Source organism: Phascolarctos cinereus, unplaced genomic scaffold (assembly GCF_003287225.1).
Source record: "Phascolarctos cinereus isolate Bilbo 61053 unplaced genomic scaffold, phaCin_HiC Scaffold_1;HRSCAF=81, whole genome shotgun sequence".
Classification (NCBI taxonomy): domain Eukaryota; kingdom Metazoa; phylum Chordata; class Mammalia; order Diprotodontia; family Phascolarctidae; genus Phascolarctos; species Phascolarctos cinereus.
Window position 1 is genome coordinate 26,214,293 of NW_027555514.1, and position 24,703 is coordinate 26,238,995.

Below are 24,703 nucleotides of genomic sequence, written 5' to 3' on the forward strand. Positions count from 1 at the left end.
TTTCCTCTGCAAGATTTATAAATGCATTTCGATCCTAAACTCTTGCTACCCTTGGCTGTCATCACTTGCCACTTGGCAGGAGATTAAGTGCTTTGTGGCAGAAGCAATCTCTAGATTCTTTTGTTCTCTTTGTTGTGATAACTGATTTACATTGGTTGGACTTCCTTAGGAAATAGTGATAGTTCCTGTCAATGCCACTACTTTAATCTGTTTCCTGTGTTTTGGTGTCACCAGCTTATTGAAATAGGTCAGGCTGGAGTTGCTTCGATTGCATGGTATCTTTTCTCATTTTCATTCTTTATTCTTGCTTGATATTATTTTTATCTTTGCTCTAACAAATCAGTGAGTGGTCTGACTACCCAGCTGTTTCAGAAGTGATTTCCATGTCAGTAACCAGTTATGTCCTGTCTATTAAAATAAAACATGTTGCATTCTTGTGATGTTATTTATTGCTCATCACAGACAATGCTTCTTCACCTTTCTTAATGAAAGTATTTATAAAATAAAGGCAGGAGGCTTCTGTATAGTCTACAGGTCTTTGGCCTGCATTGTTTCTTTTATTTTTAACATCTTTATTCCAAACCATATATATTTATATTTATATTATATATATATGTGTGTGTGTGTGTGTGTGTGTGTGTGTGTGTGTGTGTAATGTCTTTATTCTAAACCATATATATATGGTTTAGAAGACGTTAAAGACGTTAAATTAAAAATAAAACACACACACGCATATGTATAATGAATTCAGCACATCATTTTCAAAACTCTCCTGCTTTTCTATGCGTTCTTCTCACCTGCCTTCTGTTCTTTGATACTGTTTCAAAGGCCTTCCTCTTTTCTTTTTCTGACATCATCATCATCACTACTCCTCAATCTCCTCCCCCAATAAAATATTAACAAAGAATACAAACCCTTCTAACAGTAAGACTATTCCAGCACAATGGATCCCCATGATGACTGAGTCTCCTTCTGACCCTCAGCATTGTCAGGATGTGGACAACGGGCTTCTTTAGAGGTCTGTCATAGGAAATGTGGACGGTCTCTGCCAGAAGGCGAGTTCTTAAGTCTTTCAGCACTGCCTTCCCTTACACTGCTGCTGCACTGGTAAAACCTGTTTTCCCACTTCCACTCACTTCCCCGCATCAGTCCCTACTTCCTAAGAGTCTCTGAAATTGTCTTCTATCAGTTCTTAGCAGTCTTTCTGACACAGTGGTTTTCTAGTCAGTTTGTGCAATTGCTCCCCAGTTGATGAGCACCAGGTAGCCCAGCCTGGGAATGGAAACAAATGAACCCAGAACTGGGAAGAAAGACTGAAGGTATTACTCTATAGTAAAGAGCAGTAGATTCAGATCCTAAGACCCTGGCTCAGCTTCCTGTCACCACCCACGTGACTGAGCAAATCACATAACCTCTGCAGACTTCAATTTTCCCATCTACAAAATGAAGAGTCCTAACTCTAAACGTGCTATGTATGATAAGCACGGGGCGTGATGAGGGTGCTGAGCAAGTCTGGGGGGAAAGGATTGAGAGAGATGGAAGGACAGTGGCCATAAAAGTGTTTCATCCACATTCAGCAGCTGGAAGTCTGGGGATGGTGGGGTCTGAGGTATAACAACTCCACTCCTTGGCAGTCATGAGGCAATAATGGATGCCACTGGGGCTGAGGAGGTTTGAGTGGAAGATTGGTGGTCAAGGTGAAATTTGGATGATGTCAGGAGATGAGGTGGAGAGGAATATTATAAGCCAAGATGATGAAATTGCAATAAGTAAAACTGAGTCTTAGCCACGAGGATAGGAAAAGATGATCTGGCTGATTGGCTTACTAGTTGTTGTCTCCTTCATCTATCAACCCATTTTTCCATTTTGATCCAAAGAAATTTCTGCCATATCTGGAAATCACCTAACCCCACACTTATTGCTTTGACAACTTTCCTTCCCTCCTCATTTACTTTAGTTTGAACTAAATTAGTAAACTGAGAGATATTTGCCAGTCTGAGATTTTAATTATTAGGTTTCAAGTAAATTAAGACAAATTAGTTCTTCACTGTATCAATTTTGGAAGCTTAAAATTCCACATAATTTGCTTAAAGGCACTTGCAATTGAATATCTTAAAAATCTGTTAAAATAGTAATAGTCATTTTAGTTCATAAATGAGCTTTAAAGATTTTTCCTTTCAAAACTACCACAAAGTTATCTAGGCTGAAAAAAAAAGTACATAAAAGAGGGAAAGAGTATGTAAGTTTTCTAAGGGGTAATTAATTATAATCACACAATGGCAAAACATGAACAAAGAAAGACTTTTTAAAACAAGAAAATCTTTCCAAATTGACCAGAGATCAAGGATTTGAGTACTTACTATGAAGCATTACAGGGTGAAAGGTGCAAGGCACAGCCTCTGCCCCAATGAGCTCATTCAAATTAAAAATATATTTAAACTTACTTTACATTATATCATACTTCCTCCAAAAGATTTGTATTATAAACTCAGTTACTACCATGAAAAGAAAGATAACTTAATGTATTTAAATAAACCATGACTTTGCATTATAATAGACGTGCATTTCCATCGTATACAACTCTATTCTCTTTCCCTTCTCTCTGATCCTTATCTTCTTGTCACATAAAGTGAGTTTCACTGTCACTCTAACCAAGCAGCAGCTGGCCAGCCAAAGGGATGCGTATTCAATGAAAACAAAAAGAAAGCTGGCTGCGAACACACCTAGGACAGAACCTAAGACCGATGCCTGAAAACAACCCACTCCTCCCCCGCCCCATCAGACTGGCTGAAGTTCATAACATCTGTATCAACCCTTCAGGCTAGCAAGTGTGAAAGGCGACTGATGCTGGCGCTTTGTTCGGGTCACTCCCCTAAGTGAATGGTACTCACACTGATTAAATACTGATGGAAACTCACTACGGAACAGGCACTGGGGTGAAGCGTATGCCAAGGGAAGAAGCCTTCACGTTTTATTATCAAGTTGTGGATGGAAACACACACAGCCATTCATTTATGAAACAGCTCAAGAATAAAAGGTGTTTAAGAACATAGTACAACAGAGGGGAAGCAGTGTGAAACTCTGGACAAGTGAAGGTAACAAGCTGCAGATCTTAGAGGTCCATCATCTGGAGGGAAAGACAGTTCTTCCATCTTATTCATAAAAACATTCCTTCCATCATTCAGTCATATTCTAACCAATGAATTAGAATTTTAAAGGTTAGAGAAATTTACTAAAAGATATTTATTTCAAACAACAAAAATATTTCCATGATATTAAGGGGCAAAACCAAAGATACTGGCTTCTTGCACCTCGTACTCTTGCCATTGAAATTAGGGTAAAAATGATTCATAATTAGCTATTTTGCTAAATGTTGGTAGGAAGCTTCTGCAACCTGTTCTTAGAATGAATTCCAGTTTTTCTGAATTCTTCTCTTTCCTTCAAATATTCCATTTTGCATTCTTCATAAAAATCTGGATTTCTGTAGCTATAAAAAGGAAAAGAAATTAGTATGAAAACCTTAAAAATCAAACACAGTAAATTTTCTTCATCATCATCATCAGTAGTATAGTAGTAGTAGTAGTAGTAGTAGTAGTAGTAGTAGTAGTAGTAGTAGTAGTAGTAGTAGTAGTAGCAGCAGCAGCAGTAAAGCACCTGGTTTATCTCAGACAAATAAAATGGCTATTTTCAGAAGAAAAGGGAAAAAAAGATCACACAAAATTGCATTTTTTTCCTTTTTAATCATATATTAAGTTCAAAAAAATTGAGTCTCTTTTCTTTTTTGTTACTCCAGTTCGCTTTGCCCTGCCACCCACCCCATGCTACTGTTATTTTATTAATTGTTCTCTTGTTTCGGCTCTCATTATTCTGCTTCAGTTCATAATTCTCAAGTTTCCTTGAAACCTACTACCTTGTCATTTCTAACAGTGCAAAAATATTAGATTACATTCATATACCACAATATGTTCAGGTATTCCTCAATAGGTAGACATTCCCTTAGTTTCTGTTCTTAGCCTTCTTGTATTCCTTACTAAAAAGTCTACCAAAACTATCTTTTGTACAAACAGCTTCTTCTATTCCTCTGATCTCTTTGGGTTGCATAAAAGCACAGTAGTAGTATTGCTGAGTCAGAATATGCGGAGTTCGGTGACTTTTCACCATAGTTCCAAACGGTTTTCCAGAAGAGCTGTATCAATACCCAGCTCTACCAACAGTATATTGGTATGTCTGTTTCCCTCTAAGATTTGCCATTCTTTTTTTCTGTCATGTTGGCCAATCAGATGGATATCAGATGGAATCTCAGAGTAGTTCTGATATTTCATTTCTCTAATGATCTGGGCCATTTTCATGTGTTTATCGATAGCTTGGATTTCTTCCCTAGAAGAAGCTACCCTATTGGGTAAGGGCTCTTATTCTTATAAATTTGGATCTGTTCCTTACAAATATGTACAATAAGACCCTTATTAGAAAAACTTTCTGCAAAACTTTTTTCCCAGTTATAGTTATTAGTTTTGTTTGTGCAGAAACCTTTTAAATTTTATGTAACTGAAATTGTCCCTCTCTTCTATGCTCTCCTCCGTCTCTCATTTGGTCCTGCTTTCTTCTCCTATCTGTAGATCTGAAAGGAAATTTCTTCCTTACTCCTCCAATTTTTTTTATGTTACTTTTTACACATCCCTTTGTAACTTACCTGTTTTGTGGTGTGGGATGTTGGCCTTTACCTATTTCTGCCAATTTCTGTCAAATAGCGAGTCCTCTAACAATGTCTTAGCAGGGGTGGGGAACCTGAGTTCTTGAGGACTGGCCAGATGCAGTCCTCTAGGTCCTCAAGTGCAACCCTTTGACTGAGTCCCAGCAGTTTTACAGAACAAATCCTTTTAAGGGGATTTGTTCTGTGAAGTCTAGATTCAGTCAAAGGGCCTCACTTGAGGACCTAGAGGGCCACACATGGCCTTGAGGCCGCAGGTTCTCCCCTCCTGCCTTAGCTGATAAATCAAGTAGCCTCAGTCTTCATCCTCCATGACCGCTGCAGCTCGATCACCCCATCTTACTTCAGGTTCCAAGATAATGCTCTTCTTCTCCTCTTACAGATCTAACTATTGGCTCTTGCTCCCCTGGCTCTGGGGACCCTCCTTTTCCCTTGGTGAGCGCATCAGTTCTCGTTCCCAGCCACTGGACACCTCTCTACCTTGATGTCCCAACAGCACCTCAAGCTTACCATGTCCAAATACAAACACATCCTCATTGTCTCACACCTACTCTTCCTCCAAACTTTCTGATTTCTGTTGAAAGGCACCATTAGTCTTCTAGTCAACCAAGTTCCCAACCTCAAGCGTCATTCCTGACCCTTTTCGCTCTCCTCTCCTTCCACATTATATTGCCAAGTCTTACTGATTCAAAGTTCACAACACCCCTCACATCCATCTCCTAATGTACTTCACATCACGTTCTTTCAATTTAGGCCTTTATTATCTCTCATCTGGATGACTTCAGTGGACTCTGCTTCTAGTCCCTTCCAGTCCTAACCCATCTTCTATTCAGCCACCACATGAATATTTCTATAATCCTGGAGGCGAGGGGCAGTGTGGAGTAGTGGATAGAGAGCTGTTCTTGTATCAGTAAGACCGGAGCTCTGCTTACCACCTCTGCCACAAACTGGCCGCACAATCCTGAACAGGTCCTCTGAGTGCTCTCCAGTCAAGCTAGCTTGTCCGGCCCTCTGTGCCCTGGATGCAATGTTCCTTCTCCTTGTGAGCTTGCAGTCCCTCCCTCTTCTTTAATATATTTCACTCCTCTTACATCACCACTCAGGCAGCACCTGCCCTACCCCTAACCATGCGTGTCCCCAAAAGCTCTGTCCTTTCCTCTGTGCTCTCTCTCACTGACTGTGTCAGCCCCCAAGGGCTCAACAATAGCCTTCAGACCTAAATATTCACCCTAAGTCTTTCTACTGAGCTTTAGTCCAAATCATCAGCTGAAGACTGGACATTTGCACCACTTCAAACTCAACATATGTTAAACAAGTCATTATATTCCCCCCAAAAAAACCTCCTCTTTTGCTAGCTTCTCTATTCTGTTCAGGGACTTCATACTTCTTTATTACCAGGTAAGTCTTTTTTTTTTTAATTTTTCAAATGAATTATTTAATAGGCAGGTCTCTCCCCTCCCCCATACTGTACTTGTGAAGTTAATTTTAAATCCAAATGTTATAACTTACATTTACCCCAAATACATTTCATCTTATTCAATCTGACCCGAAGTCCTGGTACACTGAGATGTTTTGGGAGCATATCTAACAAGATGAATTTTAATAGGGATAATTTTGAAAATTATTCTCCGTTATCCAACATGCATCTCTCATAGCTGTGTCATCGCAAATCTGGTAAGCATATCATCTCTGCCTTGGTCAAAATCATTGATAAAAATGTTCATCATTTACCCACAAATAGATCTCTAGTAGAAACCTTTAAAATTTTGCACTAATTAATGGTTAATATTTGGAACTGACCATTTAGCCTCTTATTATTCTATTCTTCTAACCCATGTTTTTTTTTTTTTCCAACAAGATAGCATGAGGGATTGTCAAAAGCTTTCTTGAGATTTGGGCAAATTATATCTACAGCATTGACCTCAGTCTATTAATCCTGTCAACATAGGAAATAAGGTTGGTCTGGCAAAAACTCTTCTTGAGGACATCGTGATAGCTTTTGGTTGTCACTGTTTCCTTTTCTACCTGTTCATTAACTATCCCTTAAATATTAGGTTCTAGAATTTTGTACAGGTAAGTCATCCTTGATTCTCCTGTCTAACCCCTCATATCCCATCAGCTGCCCAGGCTACTTCCATCTACAACATCTCAAACACAGATGTCCTTCTCCCCATTCCCACAACCACCACCCTGGTTTTCGAGCTCTACCACCTTTTACCCTAACTTTTCCAACAGCCTAATTGACTGCGCTGCCTCAAAACTCTTTCCTGTCCAACCCATCCTTCACATAAGTGCCAAGCAGATATTCCTAAAGCATGGTGCCAACCAAGTCACGGAACTCCTCAAGAGGCTCCAGGGGCTCCCTGTTACTGTTAGGAGAAAATGCAAGCCCTAGGTCTAGTCCTCTACAAGCTGGGTCTGGCATGTCTTTATCCCCTTCACATATTCCACACTACAGAAAAACTGGCTTCCTTGCCATTCTCTCTATATGACATGTCAGCTCCAGTTCCATGTTATTCCCCATTCCCAGACTACACTTTCTCTTGTCCTGAATGTCCTTCGAGGCTAGCTTGAAGGTCACTTTCTACAAGAGATGTTTCCCGATCCCTCTAGTTGCTAGTGCCTTCCTCTGACTCTTGGGAAACCACCGTATACTTCCTTTGAATCTATTCAGTATCTAGTTGTTGATGTACATGTTCCTCCCCCACAGGAATATACATGCCTTGAGGGCAGGAACTGGTTCATTTTTGTCTTTTTAACTCTTTGCTTGGCACACGGGAGACATTTAATAAATGCTTGTTGACTGGTTGACTCATTTGAGAAATAATCTGCCCCTGTGAACAGAGGCCTCCTGGACACTCTGAGTACATCAGAGGCAGAACTATTTGACATACATAAGAAAACAAGCACAACACGTTGATTCGGCTACTTACTGTGCAGTTAGGCATTCTTTTAATGCCGAATTTTCTTTCCGGCATTTTACCACCATAAGAAAGCCAGAGTCTTTGCAGCATTTGGTGAAGTCTGAAATGACAATTGGGGAAAATGTTGTGCAGCAAGCAAAGAAAACATTTTCATCATAAAGATGACTTTAATTTTAATAATACCGTATGTATTCGGTGCTGTGCAAGTAACAGTTCATACTCCAAAGAACCTAATAACTTAGCAGATCAGACGGCTTGATTTGGTTTGGTTTTTGGCCTTCATTCTCAAAGAGGCCCAAAATGATACTGTCACCATGCTGGAGTCAAGGTACAGTGCACCCGACTGGCTGATCAGACCAATACGAGCTCAGAAGGTTCCACCACAGGTCAGATACAAGGAGTCCACGTGAACATTTGAAGTGCATTTGTTTCTAAATTTGTGCATTTCACATTACTCTTGAGCTGCTGCAATTCTGCTTCACTCACTGAGCACAGTGCCTTCTTTGAGGTGGGCATGCCATGCTGGGCAGTCCTGTGCCAGTGATTCCCATGTCACGCAATCAGTTCCAAAATTCTTCAGAGAGACCTTGAGAGTGTGCTTGTATCGCTTCTTCTGACCACCGTGTGAGTGCTTGCCTTGCGTGAGTTCTCCATAAAATAATCTTTTAGGCAAGTGTACACTTGGCATCTGAACAACACGGCCAGCCCCTTGGAGCTGCGCTCTCTGCAGTAGAGTCTGAATACCTGGCAGTTCAGCTAGAGACAGGACCTCAGTCTATGTATTTGTACACACATGTGTTCATATACTTTGTGTGTGCACATTCACATACACATATGCATAAACATATATTTATATATGTATAGGCAGGAGAACAACTTGTACCCAAGTAAGGATAACACAAAGTAAGATGTGATAAAACCAAGAACAAATCTAAAGGGCTACAAGACACTGGAGGAGAGGGAGCTAGCTCTCTTTCACCTGTGGGGATACAAGCAGGAAGGAAGGCTTTAGGGAAATGATGGCACCTGAGCTGAGCCTCAACGGAAGAAATAAATGCCCACAGAGAGGTAAAGCAAGAACATAGAGTAGGGATGGCGGATGACGGGGGTGTGAGCAAGGAGAGAGGAAGCAGGATGGCATCAATTGCATCTGTGCCAATCACAGGTTTTCAGAGGGAGGCCTGCTCCGCACTGCCAACCAACAACATAGTGGTCTAGCAGAGCGAACACACGACCAAGATCATTTGATGTTATGGATTCTAGCAGGGGGAGTATTTGCTCTTAAATGTGGATGACGATGTCTAAAAAACGCCTTTTACTTCACGTAAAGTATCAACATCCAGGCCAGCAAAACAGCAAATGCCCTGCTTGATACTAAAAGCTGATTCTTCTCCAAACCTAATTCTCGTTAAACTGAGAAACCGACCACAGCCTGCCTTGGTGCTGCCATTTCTAAACTGTCTTTTCCTGTGCCATTTTATGAGTAGCAAATGGCAGACCAGCGGCTGTGCACGGCAGCACTGTTCTGTGTCCTGAGCAAATCTGATGAAGGCATACATTCTCTGCATTTTCTCACTTGACCAAATCTGCTCTTCAGGAATAACTGTGACTGGCCCGAAGCCTCCAGCTGTTTGTAAGGTCTTTGTCACTTGTTTAGCAACAAGGTTTTAATTAGGATCTTTCCTTCATACCACATAGCACATTAGCACACTTTCATATATCTAGAGTGATGTTGCTAATACTGCCAACTAATTTCTCAAATAGTATTCAGCAACAAATCCAATTTAAAATTCGTCTGCCTTTCATCACTCACAGGGCCAAATAATATCGCCATGTTAAAAAAGCCAGAACACATTGTTCTACATGCAAATGACTGAAACGATAACTACTACTAAAGACAAGTCTTTGAGAGTCTGCAGATCGCAGCCAGAGAGCAGTCTGACCTGCCTGGACAGAGGAAGCTTCCTCCATTCACCAAAGAAATCACAGGTCAGGACCAAAAACAAATGCCAATGCCTTTGGCAGATGCTGCCATGCGACAGCATGTCTGGAGGACCGTCAATATTGATTGCATTGAAAAGCCAATAAATACTAAGAATTTGTCTAATTGCTGGTCTTCTGAGAACTTAGAACCACAGAACTGCCAGGCTACTTTTCTCAAATCTCAAGAATGAGATTTTGCGCCAGCGATGACCTAATCTCTTCCGGTACCAACTTTTTTGCAAAACGCTAAAAACTCAGATCTGCTACCAACACCTTCTAGTCCTATGAAGAAAAAAACACTGGGAGGCAAAATAATCTCCTGTGGAATTAGTATATTTGAAATAAGGCAAAAGGTGGAACAAAACTGTTCTTCAGTCACGTCCCTGTGGACCATAGCACACCAATACTGATCGTGGAGTTTTCTTGGCAAAGACACTGGAGTAGTTTGCCATTTCCTTCTCCAGTGGATTCACGCAAACAGGTGAAGTGACCTGCCCAGGGTCACACAGCTGGAGCAAGTGTCTGAGGCCAGATGTGAATTCAGTTCTTTCTCCCTACAGGCTCCACACTCTATCTACTGAGCCACCTGGCTGCCTCCCACAATCTCAGATTTTTAGAATGGGAATGTTCTTAGATCAACTCTTCACTTTTCAGAAGCAAAACTGGGCTCCGGTGATGTTACATGACTTTTAGAGGCAGCTGGGTGGTGCAGTGGATAGCACACCATGCCTGGAGTCAAGAAGATCTGAATTCAAATGCCATCTCAGAAGGGGGATACCAGCTGTGTGACCTTGGGCGCTTGCCCACTCCATCTGTCTGCTTCAGTTTCCTCACAAAAAAATGAGAATAATAATAGTCTCTATGTACCAGGGCTGCTGTAAGGATCAAATGAGACGACATTTGTGAAGTGCTTAGCGCAGTGTCTGGTACACAGTAAGCACTTAATAAAGGCTTGTTTTCTTCCTTCTTTCCTTGGTCAAACAAGGCGGATACTGCGTGCATTTTGTATTTTATTTTTTGTAACTAACAGAAAGATCTCTAGAAAAAAAGTCACAAAAATAATAAAGGAAGACCTCAGAATTAAGTCACGTGATCTGGAGCGCTTTCGATCAGTATTCTCACAAGACTACAATTACAAGCAAATGCATATGTCATCATCAAACATGCACTGACCCGCGGGCTGGATGAGTGAATCAGAAAGCACAGCAAGCACTGAATATGGAGTGAGGAGAACCCGAGTTCAAATCTGGACTCAGATAAGTTACCAGCTGTGTAACCCTGGGCAAGTCATTTAACCTGTGCCTCAGTTTCCTCATCTGTAAAATGAGGATAACAGCAGCAGTGAGGATCAAATGAGATGTTATCTGTAAAGCACTCGGCATGGTGCCTGGCACACGGTAGTCTGAGGGTAGATTGAAGCTCAGGTCTTCCTGACTCTAGGCCCAGCACTCTATCCACTGGGACACCTAGCCACCCTGTGAAAGTCCTAAGCATGCAACCACAGGGCAGATGGCCAGACCCCAAAGTCCTGAGGACACATCAGTAATACTGAGGTGGGGGTGGGGGTAGGGGTGGCTGAGGCAGAAGAAAGGCATATGGGATGGCCTGAAGGTCGGGCATATGGTAAGAAGTCTGGGGTTCTTCTATCTCACACGAGGTAATAAGAGTTAGCGACTCCCATCACATCCAATCATACTCGGGTTCCAGGTGGCCTGAAGTCAGGGGAACAGATAAAGAGAAGGAAGGAGATGCCCCTGGCTGCTGCAGGAATCCAGTCCTCCCAGAATGGCTCCACATAATACCCTTTATCCTATCCAAATGGCAAAATAACTAAAATAAAACATCATCTCTGATTAAGCAAAGAAGAATTCATTGAAATTAGCTGACTTGAATAGTAATGTTTTTTTACAGAAAAAAAAGAAAAATGAGCCTACTTCAATCTTTTTTGTCAAGTATCATCTCTGCATGGGGCCCCACCAGGCATGTCTCCTTCTCTTGCTCTCTTCCCCTGCATTTAGTCATCAAAGTCTTACACTATTTTTCAAACACAATCACCATGACCCATTTAGAAATGAGGCATTCAATGCCACTTTTTAAATGGGCTGATATCAAATGAAATCTTATATCTGTTTCAGTCACTGACTGTGCTGACCCTTTGGGGCAAGTGCCCAAGGTCACACAGCTAGTATCCCCCTTCTGAGATGGCATTTGAATTCAGATCTTCTTGACTCCAGGCATGGTGTGCTATCCACTGCACCACCCAGCTGCCTCTAAAAGTCATGTAACATCGCTGGAGCCCAGTTTTGCTTCTGGAAAGTGAAAAGTTAATCTAAGAACATTCCCGTTCTAAAAATCTGAGATTGTGGGAGGCAGCCAGGTGACTCAGGACAGTTCTAGGCTTTGAAATCTGTACACTTGGCCCTAGTAGCCACATGGCTTCCTTTTTATCAAGATTAACAACTGTCAGGAGGTCCTGATGATTAATTTTTAATAAGAAAATGAATAATAACATTTATCCTGAACTTAGCATATGAAATGGAATTCTGCTTAGAATAACCTTTGTGGCTAAGTATCTTGATCATTCTTCAAAAAAAAAAAAGAACCAAGTTTTAATAAAATGATTTGTTAGAGGCAGTGGCACTGTGGATACAGCACTGGTCCTGGAATCAGGAGGATCTGAGTTCAAATCTAGTCTCAGACACTTGACACTTATTAGCTGTGTGACCCTGGGCAAGTCACTTAACCCTGAATGCCTCACCCCCAAAAAAATTTATAATAAAACAAAATTACTTGTTCTTTCCTGATATGCATAAAAATTGGTGTGATCCAGTTTCTGAATTATAAGGGGTTAAATGTTTAAAAATAAAATACTACTGGCAGCTGGTAGCAATTGGGAAGGGGGAAGGAAAGTGTTGAACTTTAATATACCCACTTTATATATAATTTAAACTCCATGTTTTTATTTAAAAGTGGTTTTTATTTGAAGATACATATAGCCAACACTCTGAATTCAAGTCCCAGTAGACAAATGCCTGGGTGCTATGTTGTTTTCTGTAATAATCTTCCCTTCTGGAAGCTGTGAAATAAAAAACAGCTGAAGCCAACAGGAGGTCACTCTCACTTGTTAGCTTTATTAGTTTTGATTGGTTAAAGGCATGACGTTCTAGTGAAATAAAAGCCAGAAGCAACAGATTCTGACTTCTCAAGGTTCGATGTAGTATATAAATGGTCATGTAAATAGGAAGCATCATTACCACGTGACCGCACAGACTCCAGCTAGTTATCTCTAGTGTGTTCATCCTAACAAGGATGAAAGAACAGGGCAGGTTCTGACACAGAAGACAGCCTTCTAGGAATACTCAAAATATAGTCATTACTCTGACCCGGCCCTTTAACATCTCCTTGGGAGGGAGATTAAAAACAACCCAGGGGCCATGTTAGGAAGTATTCTTAGGGTTAGGCACACGTGGCTGACCCAGAAGGCAGAACGTGAACATTCGAGGGGGCAAATCAAGTCCAGTTGTGAAATCTTCCTTATTAACATGCTATTTTCGATTGTAACTTTAATTACAACCCTCAGTTACTGAAACTCCAGTGGAAATTAGCATCACTATGGCCTATTAGTACTAGTTATTTACATGGTGCAGCTTAATTCCCTTGTAATGCCAACTGTCAGGGGACAAGGACACAATTTGTTCTATTTCCTCCTCAATCCGTCCTTGAAAGGCTGTCTGAGTAACCTTTCTAAGAACAACTCTAATCACATGCCCTTCTCCACTCAAAACCTTTCAGTGGTTCCCCACCACTTACAAAATAAATTTTAAACTCCTGATCTTGGCTGGGGAGCTACTCTTTATCACAAGACCCCGGCACACAGTAAATATGTCATAAACACTTGTTGCTTGTGTTGACTGAATCTGGTTCCAAATGACCTTCTAAGACTTATTTTATTCTCCTCCCCTTCCACACATTCTACGTAACAAAAAGAGCCCCTCACCTCCCAGGGCAGTCCATTCATTACCTAAGCTTTTGGACAGCTAACTGTTACAAAACTTTTCTTTACACGAAGACAACAAAATCACCCTTTCCAGTGCTAGTTCTTCTAGTTCTCTTCTCTGGAGCCTAGCAGACAAACAGACTCGTTCTTCAGGTATTTGAAGACAAATCGTCATGATTTCCCCCACTCTACCCAGAGGGGCTTGTGTAGCTCAATGAAACTAGGAGCTGTGCTGTGCATAGTTACCCAAGATAGACAGATCATAGTGGAAAGTTCAGACAAAAGGTGGTCCAATGGAGAAGGAAATGGGGGGGGGCGCATCTAGGTGGCACAGTGGATAGAGCTGCGGCCTTGGAGTCAGGAGGACTAGAGTTCAAATCTGGCCTCGGACGCTTGATGCTTACCAGCTATGTGACCCTGGGCAAGTCATTTAACCCATATCACATCACCAGAAAAAGAAAAAAGAAGGAAATGGGGATCCACTCCAATATCTGTGCCAAGAAAATTCCACAGGCAATATTAAAATGATATAAGATACGACACCAGAAGATGAGCCCCTCAGGTTGAAAGGTGTCTGTCCAACACACTACTGGAAAAGAGCAGAAGACATCTACAAGTAGCTCCAGTACCAATGAAGGGTCTGGAGCAAAGCCAAAAGGAAGCCTAGCTGCAGATATGTCTGACGATGAAAGGAAAGTCAATGCTGCAAAACATTAATACTGTATAGGAACCTGGAATGTAAGATCTATGAGCCAGAGTAAGCTGGATTTGGCCAAACAAGAGGTAGAAAGTTTAAACATCAACATCTTAGGTGTTAGTGAACTTAAATGGATAAGAATGGATGAATGTCATTCAGGTGATCACTCCATATACTAGTGTGGGCAAGAGTCCTTTAGAAGAAATGGAGTAGCCTTCATAGTGAATAAAAGGGTGAGAAAAGCATTACTGGGGTAGAATCTCAAAAATAACAACACTATCTGTACTAATCCAAGGCAAACTGTTTAACACCACAGTAATATACGTCTATGCTCCAACCACTGACGCCAAAGAGGCCTAAAGGCTGACAACATCTTCTAGAAATAACACCCCAAAAAGATGTCACATTCATCAGAGTGGATTGGAATACTAAAGCAGGAAATCAAAAGGTAACGGGAATAACAGGCCAGTTTGGCGTTGGAGTACAACAGGAAGCAGGGCATGAACTAAGAGTTTTGTCAAGACAACTTGCTGGTCATAGCATGTACTCTTTTTCAACAATCCAAAAGGTGACTCTACACATGGACATCACCAGATGGTCAATATCAAAACAAGATCCAGAGCTGACTGTGGCTCAGGAAGGAAGGAAGGAAGGAAGGAAGGAAGGAAGGAAGGAAGGAAGGAAGGAAGACCATCAGATTGTGTAAATATGACCTAAATTATATCCCTTATGAATATAAAGTGGAAGTGATGAATAGATTTAAGGGATTAGATCTGGTAGATAGAGTGCCTGAAGAACTGTGGACAGAGGTTCACAATACTGTACAGGAGGCAGCAACAAAAAACATTCCAAAGAAAAAGAAGAGCAAGAAAGCAAAATGGCTGTCTGATGAGGCTTTACAAATGACTGAGGAAAGTGAAAGGGAAAGACACTCAACTGAATGCAGAATTCCAGAGAATAGCATGGAGAGATAAGGTTTCCCTAAATAAGCAATGCAAAGAAATGAAGAAAACAAGATAATGGGAAAGACAAGAGATCTCTTCAAGAAAATTAAAGATATCAAGGGTACATTTCATGCACTGGGCACGGTAAAAGACAAAAATGGTGGAGACTTAACAGAAGTACAAGAGATTAAGAAGAGGTGACAAGAATACACACAGAAGAACTATGCAAGAAGGATCTGTGGTTACTGATCTAGAGTCAGACATCCTGAAGAATGAAGTCAAGTGGGCCTCAGGAAGCATTGCTAACAATAAGGTTAGTAAAGGTGATGGAATTCCAGCTGAGCTATTTAAAATTCTAAACGATGATGCTGTTAAAAGTGCTGCACTCAATATGCCAGTAAATTTGGAAAACTCAACAGTAGCCAATGGATTGGAAAAGATCAGTTTATGTTCCAATCCTTAAGAAAGGCAATGTGAGAGAATGTTCCAATTACCAAACAACTGTGTTCATTTAACACGCTAGAAACATCATGTTTAAGATTCTGCAAGCTAAGCTTCAGCAATATGTGAACAAAGAATAACCAGAAGAGCAGGCTGGTTTTCTAAGAGGCAGAGGAACTAGAGACCAAATTGTCAACATTCACTGGATTATGGAGAAAGCAAGGAAGTCCCAAAAAAATATCTACTTCTGACTACACTAAAGCTTTTGACTGTGGATCACTAAAATGTGTCAAATCCTCAAAGAGATGGGAATAGCAGATCATCTTACTTGTCTTCTGAAGAACAGATAGGTCAAGAAGCAACAGTTAGAACTGAACATGGAACCACTGATTGGTTTGAGATTGCAAAAAGAGTATGGCCAGGCTGTATATTGTCACCTTATTTAACTTATATGAAGAGTACACCATGCAAAGTGCCAGGCTGGATGAATCAAAAGCTGGAATTACGGCTACAGGGAGAAATATCAACAATCTCAGACATGCAGATGATACCACTCTGGTGGCAGAACATGCAGAAGAATTAAGAAGCCTCTTGATGAGGGTGGAAGAGGAAAGTGTAATAGCTGGTTTGAAGCTTAACATCAAAGATCTTGGCAACTGGTCCCCCATCACTTCCTGGCAAACAGAGGGAGAAGAAACAGAAGCAGTGTCCCATCTTATATTCTTGGATTCAAAAATCACTGCAGATTATGACTGCAGCCATGAAATTAAAAGACACTCCTTGGAAAGAAAGCTATGGCAAATCTGGACAGCATACCCACAAGCAACAGATATCAGCTTGCCCACAAAGATCTGTATAGTCAAATCTATGGTTTTTCCAGTAGCAACTGTGAGGTGGACTACAAAGAAAGCTGAGCACCACACAATCGACAGAATCTGGAAAAAACCTGATGTGGGGAGACTGAAGGCAAAAGGAGAAGGGGACAAGAGAGGATGAGATGAACAGTTAGCATCATGGAAACAATGATCGTGACATACTATGGGAGACCGTGGAGGATAGAAGAACCCAGTACACTCTCGTCCATGGGATCATGAAGAGACAGGTATGACTGAACAACTGAACAACACCACCACCTCTCACCAACCGAAGTGTAATATTCCCTAGGTTAAACATTCCCAGTTCCTTCAACCAATCCTATCAAGGCCCCTCACTCTCTTCACTGCCTTCCTCAGGGTGCTCTCCAGCTCATCAATGTGCTTCTGAAAAATGTGGGGCCTAAAACTGAACATGACACTTTGTTTTCTGTGGTATGACCAGGGAGGACTACAGCATTGTGATCCCTTCCCCAGTTTTGCAATCAATCAATAAGCACTGCGACATATGAAAAGTCCAAGAGACATCATTTCTAGGTAATTAACAATCATTTTGTTAATTATAGCTAACAAATAATTAATAAAAGGATGGTCATTTGGCTTTCTCTCATAAACCAAAGACAAATCATGGAGGTAGATCAATACTTACATGCCTTTGGAAAAGTGGGTAATCCTGACAGACAGAAGTCAACTCTGATTGGTTAACAATTAATGAGAGAATATTTTCATGAGAGGTGGGCTTATTCTAATGAGGGCCTGGGCACGAGATTTTGATTATGTCACTCATGGACAAAGAGAGACTCTTCTCAAGTCAGATGCTCCTGCCTCAGGGCAATCTATACAAAAGGATCTATCCTCCACCCAGTCAATGAACAATGAAAGATGGTGGGGTAAGAATTCCACCTAGAAGAGATGTTCTGGGTGGGGTAAATTTTGGGGCAAGGTCAGAAATGTCTTTGAGAGACAGGGCTTTGAATAAGGAAATAGGAAGGTAAAACCTTAATCCTAACTTAATAATTGGTTATTTACACAAGAGAAATAAATACTTCCGTCAGCATTTATTAAGTACCTTTTACAAAAGTGTCCTCATGGACTCCTCAGCTCCCATTCATCTGATATATCCAACCAATTGCCAAATCTTGTCATTTCTATCTTTACAACTGCTTTTGTATATATCTCTGGTTATTAAAATAGCCTTCTAATCAATTCTTAAGTCGCCCCACTCCAATCAATCCTCTACATTGCTGCCAAAGTGAGTCTCCTAGAGTGTAGGTCTGACCATCCCCTACCCCCTGGCACAATAAACTCCAGTAGCTTCCTATTATCTCCAGGAGTAAACACAAACTCTGCAGATAGTGAAGACCCTTCACAACCTGGCCCCTTTCTCCTTTCCAATCTTATCACACTTCACGGCCCTCTATGTACTCTATGATCCAGGTTCACAGACCTACTGGAAATTGCTCACACCTGCCACTCCATCTCCCAACTCTGTGACTTCAGTATGCTGCTCCCCGTACCTGAGACACCCTACATTCTCTCTTCGACATCTTAATTTCTTTCAAGGGCCAGCTCAAACCCTCACCTTCTGCAAAAAACCTTTCCCATCCTCCCACCTGCTGCTGCCTTCCCCTTTCTGATTTCCTCCTTCTACTCAGCATAATCTTCTATGTGTCTATTTTTTTTAAACATGTCTCTCCAATAGGAACGTAAAGTCCTTGAGGGCAGACACTGAAATTGGGGCCTTTTTTGGGGGGGATGGGGAAAGGAGAGGGGTTTCCCTAACAGTTAACACAAGGCTGGGCACATACTGACTTCACTGGGCACGGGAGGGATATATTTGGAAATGAAGGCAATATAAAAACAAAAGTGGGTTATCAAGAAAAAGAGGGGGGTTTTTTTGTTTTGTTTTTTTGTTTTGAATGTGGCCCCTTGTGGAAAATGGACATGCTTTCACAGATAATCACTTGTATCAAGAAATTATGAGCGACAAGCTACATTCAATTTTCTAAACTGTTACAACAGTAATAAACTTTATGATACAATGCATTAAGGGGACAGGGCAGAGAGAATTCTGTAATATTACAAAAACATGCTGGCTCTTTTGTGCCAAAGTGCTTTGCAAGATGTTTATAATTGAAAGAAGAAACTGTCATTTTTCTTAGTGACAATAGTGAAGATGAAGTAAATTAATTTTAGAATGATTTATTCTGATACATAAATTTGATGGATGTTTTTGAAAACCGGAGTAAAATAAATGCAAGATTTTCAAATCCATATTCTAATCCAAAAATGTAAAGTGGTTACATTTTGAAAACGTTAGTGCTACACAGAACAAGTTTAAAAAACCAAGTTTTTAATAATCTTCTTAATGTGTTAAAAAAAAAAAAAAGACCTACCCTACAAAGAAACAGAAGCAAGAAAAACACCTGCTTATTCATCACTTGTACTGGTCTACAGAGACAATCTAGGAATCAACGAGCAGCCTCTGTAGCAGGGACAACCAGGAGGCATCTAACTCCATCTGGAACAGAAGAGTTAACAAACACTTGCCCAGGGGCAGGAAGGCCACACCACCTACTGTGTGAAACGGTGGGGGGGGGGTAGTGTCTCCATTTGGGCTGTGAATGAAGAGCTACTTCTCTGGTTTATCAAACTTAGAAATATAACTTTTTACTCCTATCAGTAACACCTGATTTGGTTGAAATCCTTTCTGGAATAGCTGTTATTGATTAAAAAAAAAACAGATCTTAATGAGCTTGAAAAAGAATCACAAGCATCAAAATCATCAATGACACCAAATTTTGAAAATTTGCCTTGAAAAACTCCCCTAATTTCCTTATAACATGTTGTTGCTGTTTCTTTGTAACAAATATGAGAATGGTAAAGAATTTTATCAAAATTATCTGTGTATGTTATGCTTTATGTTTTAAGATTTGTATGTTGAATAAAAATCTGAGCTAAGAAAATTTTTTGTTTAGATTGTTTTATAATATTTTAAATAAAAAGTGGGGAGAGGGTTGTAACATAAAGTTTATAAGCTACAAATTCATAAAAAGAATAAGAAAGTGTTTTTTGGAAGAAATTAGCATATTACATTGTTTACCAGAATTAAAATCATTGACAAAACAATACATAACTTGGTACTTTTAACTTTTGTGGAAAGATCAACTTGAGGTTACACACTTCATGTTCAAACACAACAAGGAGCGTGATAACAGAACCTGTCTGTGTCATAAGCCTAAGCTCTGACGGTGACAGTGGCAGATCGCGCCCTTTTTAAGATCTGACATGTACCGATTCAAAACGGCCTTGACCGTGCATACCATCCTAAATAACTGTTGAAGAACACAATTAGTTGAAGTTAATTTGCAATGCTGGTCATGCTTTCGTTAACTTGGGTTTGAACTTTATTTTCATTGGAAAAGGATATGTTTATACAAAACTTGTTTTTGAAAATATCCAATAATTGCATCTCTCAAGTCTTCTTATCATCCCCATTCCACCCCCACCCCCACCTGCCTCAGGACTGCACCCTGCAGTTTGAAAAACTTGGCACTAAATTAGTCTCCTTGACTAATGCGCCACTAGTAGTGTGGAGCTTCGCAATGGCCACCAAGTTCTAAATACAGTTCTAAGTGTGTTTTGTTCTCTTTTCTTGTGTGTATAGTTCAGAAAATACCCATCTTTAAACATGATTACCAAACACAAATTTGGATTTTTTTTTTGAAGAAAAGCCATAGTAAAGAAAATGTTACTATTCCTATAATATCAATGCCAAGTGAAAAACAATGTCATTCCTGATACACTGACACTGTCAAAATTGTAGCAAAGGATCTCTAGTTTTCTTGCAATTTAACACATTGACACCAACTGTGTTGGTAGAAGAAACCTGACAATAGTCTATAATAAATAAGCTCAAATGCTTCCTTTTCATGGAGAGAAAAGGAATAAAAAGTATTATGACTAATTTAGTTAGACAGTTAATAAATTCTGTATGCCTGGTCACCGATGGCAAACTGATCCTTCGAGGTCTGGCTGCATTTTATTTAAAGACTTTAAAATTTTGCTACTTAAGACAGAGTCCTATGGAGGTGCTATCTCACCATTTATATTTTCACAACACTTATGATACTGCTATCACACTCTTAAAATAAATAAAAAGCCCATAACATCTTAAAGACCAAATAAAATACTATAGGCTATACTTATTTCTGGAGATAAAGATAAAAATATTAATTTTGTAAGGCTTATTTTAATCTTGCTTTGTTTGAATGTAGGAAAAATTTATCAGCTTAGTTAAAAGCCTTACATTATTTTGAAAAGCATAGGTTTGAAATCATCTGATTTTTAAAACAGGCACTAGATAATGTACAATTATAAAATTTTGATATCAATAATGTTTTATGACAAAGTTATTATGCTTTTAATTTTGTATTTAATTGTGGTTTATTAGCTTGTTACTTCGAAGATTACTTAGTGGGCACAGAACAAATTTAGTGGTGCATTTAATGAGCCAAGAAGGTAGGAGGATGAACATGAAAAGATTGTTTTATATTGTAGTGCATGAGCTATTTGATAATTCTAACATGGTACAAAAGAAAGCTTCTCTCCAGATTGATCATGGTTCAGTTAACATCACTGAATATCTAATACCTCCAACTCAATTAATTCTCACCTGATTAAGATCAGGCTGATATTCAAACTAAATCATCTCTCCAGTCAAGTAGAAATCAATATTTCTGATTTTACTTTTAAATTACAATAACAAATAAAATACTGCATCTTCAATATGCCAAGAGTGGCTTTTCTATTCTAGTCTACCATAGCATGGATAACACAGCTGATTAAAGAATTATTCAAATTTGAGCAACAATATATAGGAGAATCAGATTAATTTGAACAGAGAGATAGAATGAAGTAATTAAATACATCTTACATAGGGCAAATAGAAAACTGACATAAAATAAATTCTACTTCCTTAAAACAAACCTCACTATTTATCAGCTCAAGTAGTTAGGAATATGGTTTTATTTGGGATCACTTCTTTTTGGAAAGAAAATGTTTGAAGCCAGCAAAATGATTAAAAATAGACCCTTTTTTACTATCTCCTTCTATATCCTCCCCAGCTCCATCTCCTGACCCTGTTCTCCCAAAATAATCAACAAAAACAAAAATAACCTACTTTCTCTTTATGGTGCAGCAAACTTTTTAAAGGGCAGTGCCTAGAAATATTAGCCCATCTCTGCTTAACATATAATCAATAAATCCTTCAAGAAAAACTGTGGAATACTGAAGCATCTCTCATGAAAAGGCCAAAGGAAAGGGAAATTCATATTGACCTCTTTAGGGTAGTGAGGGGGGAAATGTTTTCCTCTCCACATCCTTTTTTCTTTTCTCTTTCTTTTTTCATTTTTGTTACTCATACCCTACAAAATCCAAAAGATGAGAATGGTAGGGCCCTTACCATTTACTGGAAACGACTGTTCTATTTTTTAATAGAACTGAAAGGTTCAGATGTTATGAAAGTCAGTAAACAAATTCTAAACATTACTCTTAAAAGGGAAATACAATTGAATGTTTTGATATAGAAATTGGGTGAGTTAAAAAATAAGACACTGTGCATGTTAAATGGGCACATAACTCAGCCTGACTGCCACTAAGGAGGGAACATGGAGAAGTGGTCTTCATAATTTAAGACTGCTGATTTCTGGTAATTCCTGCTTATCAGAAGTGTTTCCCAAAGGCATGGGCATTAACTAGGTCCCAAACACTTGGAGATGGAGGAACTTTTCTCAGCTGTTCTCCCCAGGTGCTTTGGGGGAACTAAGAGTGAAAGAATTCAGTTCTTAAAAAGCTCAAAGGTCAAGTGGTCTGCTTGCGAAGTTCCCCCAAATGAAGTCTCCAGGGAAATGCGAGATGACCACTTTTAGTTATGTTGTAGAGAGGGGATCCTTAATCAGTTATGGAATTGATCACATCTAAAATCCATTCCACCTCTGTGAGTATTCCCTGCAAAGAAGATAACTTAGGAGAATGGAATTCAAGAAATGGCTGTTTCTGTTGAGGTTTCATGAAGATCCAAATCTAATAAGAAGCTAGGATTTGCTCCAAGAATAAACTGAAGTAATCTGGGTTGTTGTGACTTTTTTGTGGAACTTTGGATTTAATTCCCAAGGGATCTCTAGTCGGATTAACTTGTCATTCAATATATATTTCTTATCCATCTACTAAAATGAACAGTTCTGTGGAAAAAAGATTACTGAGTGGAGAGAATTGAGCAGTGCCACCAATTAGGAAACCATTGCAATAATATTCTGGGCAAGGGGTGAGAAAGAGCTGAACTAGGGAAAAAGAGGTTTAAGGCAATAGAGAAAAACTCCCTGTGAATGGCAGAGGCAATATATGATATACAATATAAGAGTTTAAAGGAGGGTGGGATCCTCATGAACTGGAATGATCTGAAAAGGAGGGCAGAAATTAACTGATTTTGCTATAACTTGTACTTTTAACATAAGTATTTGTTGAATGAATGAATGAGAAGAGCCTCTTAAGTATAATTCTTTATGTAGTTTTCTTTTGAAATGAGTTTCCATAAATAACATCACATATTCTATACCAATGGTGGCAACAGTAATTCACATTTACATAGCACTGTAGGGCTTACAGAGCACTTTTTTACATATCTAAGTATTTAAAATAATTTGATAATTATGAGAATTTACAATGACACTTTTGTATGCAGGCACTGTGGTAAGTAGTTAACAATAAATCAAATACAAGGCTGTCATCAAAAAGTTACTGTTAACTTTGCAAAATAAGGTACAGAGAATTTATAAAAGTTCTACAACTACTTTCTGATTTCTTAAGGATTAACAGATTCCCCCATTTAGAAATTTTTTGTGCAACATGAATTATAAAAAATACAGGTTTCAAAAGCTGCTAAGTAAATAAATATATATATATATATACATATATATGTACCTGCCAAATTAAAGATTAATTTACCCAGCTATGTCTTGTATTTTTTTTCTAACCCACAAAAAGTACTTTAATTTTAAAACCAGAATGTCAGTAGGATTCATTGAAATAATAGGAAATAAATGAATGCTAAATAATTACTAAGGAAGTTTTATTTATGGAAATGAATAATTCAGTGTTTTGCAAAGTAAATTCAAATAGCAGCTACTTTGCTGACATCAATATAACTTAGAACTTTCTCAAAAATCAACAGACTTTTAAACTGAAATCTCATCAAATTCTTCTCCCAAAAGTAGAGAGAAGTATATCTTATATTTTCAGTACAAAGTTTCACAGAATTAATGTAACACCCAGGGCACCCTCTCCTGCATGAGCAGCCCTCCACAAAATCTATCCCACGTTCATAGCAGTTGGTGGGTCATCACCAATACAAAATTATAGCCCATGAGCCCTGACCAATGCATTTACTTTTACTAGCCAGCTAGAGGTTACCGTTCAAAACAATCAATCAATCAATAATTATTAAGGCCAAGGACACTGTGGTAGGTACTGGGGACACAAATACAAAGGAAACAAATTCCCCCCTCAAGAAGCATATGTTCTAAGAGAAGACATGGGTTGCATATAAGTCTAGATAGCACACATATAAAGAAATACAATGTAGCTGGGGAGGAAGGGCATTAGAGGCTGGAAGAACCAGGAAAGGTTGACTGCAGATGGTGGTGTGGGAGGTTTACCTTGAAGGAAGGCAAAGATCCAGTGCAGCGGAGATGGAGAGAGACTGCATTTCAGGCCCAGGGGCAAGCCCCATTTAAGAGGAACAGAGAGGCCAGTTTGCCTGCATTACGGAGTGTGGGAGGGGGGAGCGTAGTGAATAAAAATGATGCCGAGGGACAGTTTTCTCCAGGGAAAGATATCATTTATTAACAGGGACACAGATACTGTTAAGAAATGGGTCATCATGGCACTTCAGCAAAAGCCAAGGACCTGAGCATGATGAATTTATTAATTAAGCTAGCAGTAGCCAAGAAATTGGGTCAACGGCATCTCCCGATGACCAGAGACTCCAAACAAGGGTCAACAGGGCCTTTTAAACGTAGGTGTGTCTTCCTTCTACTTGGCTTAACAGTACATCATTTGGACCTCCCCTTGCAGAGGT

At 39.6% G+C, this 24,703-nt stretch overlaps 1 protein-coding gene across 4 annotated transcripts in view; it reads right to left on the reverse strand.

The window, feature by feature from the left end:
• Positions 1-2,948: 2,948 nt before the first annotated feature.
• CMC1 (C-X9-C motif containing 1) overlaps positions 2,949-24,703 on the reverse strand; it is a 79,468-nt gene continuing 57,713 nt past the window's right edge. For all 4 annotated transcript variants that reach the window (XM_020993303.2, XM_020993305.2, XM_020993307.2 and 1 more), the window contains exons 3-4: positions 7,642-7,732; positions 2,949-3,487 (exon numbers count right to left, since the gene is read on the reverse strand). In XM_020993303.2, the coding sequence (XP_020848962.2) occupies positions 3,367-3,487; positions 7,642-7,732 (212 nt within the window). In that variant the 3' untranslated portion in view covers positions 2,949-3,366. The remainder of the gene's footprint in view (positions 3,488-7,641; positions 7,733-24,703) is intronic.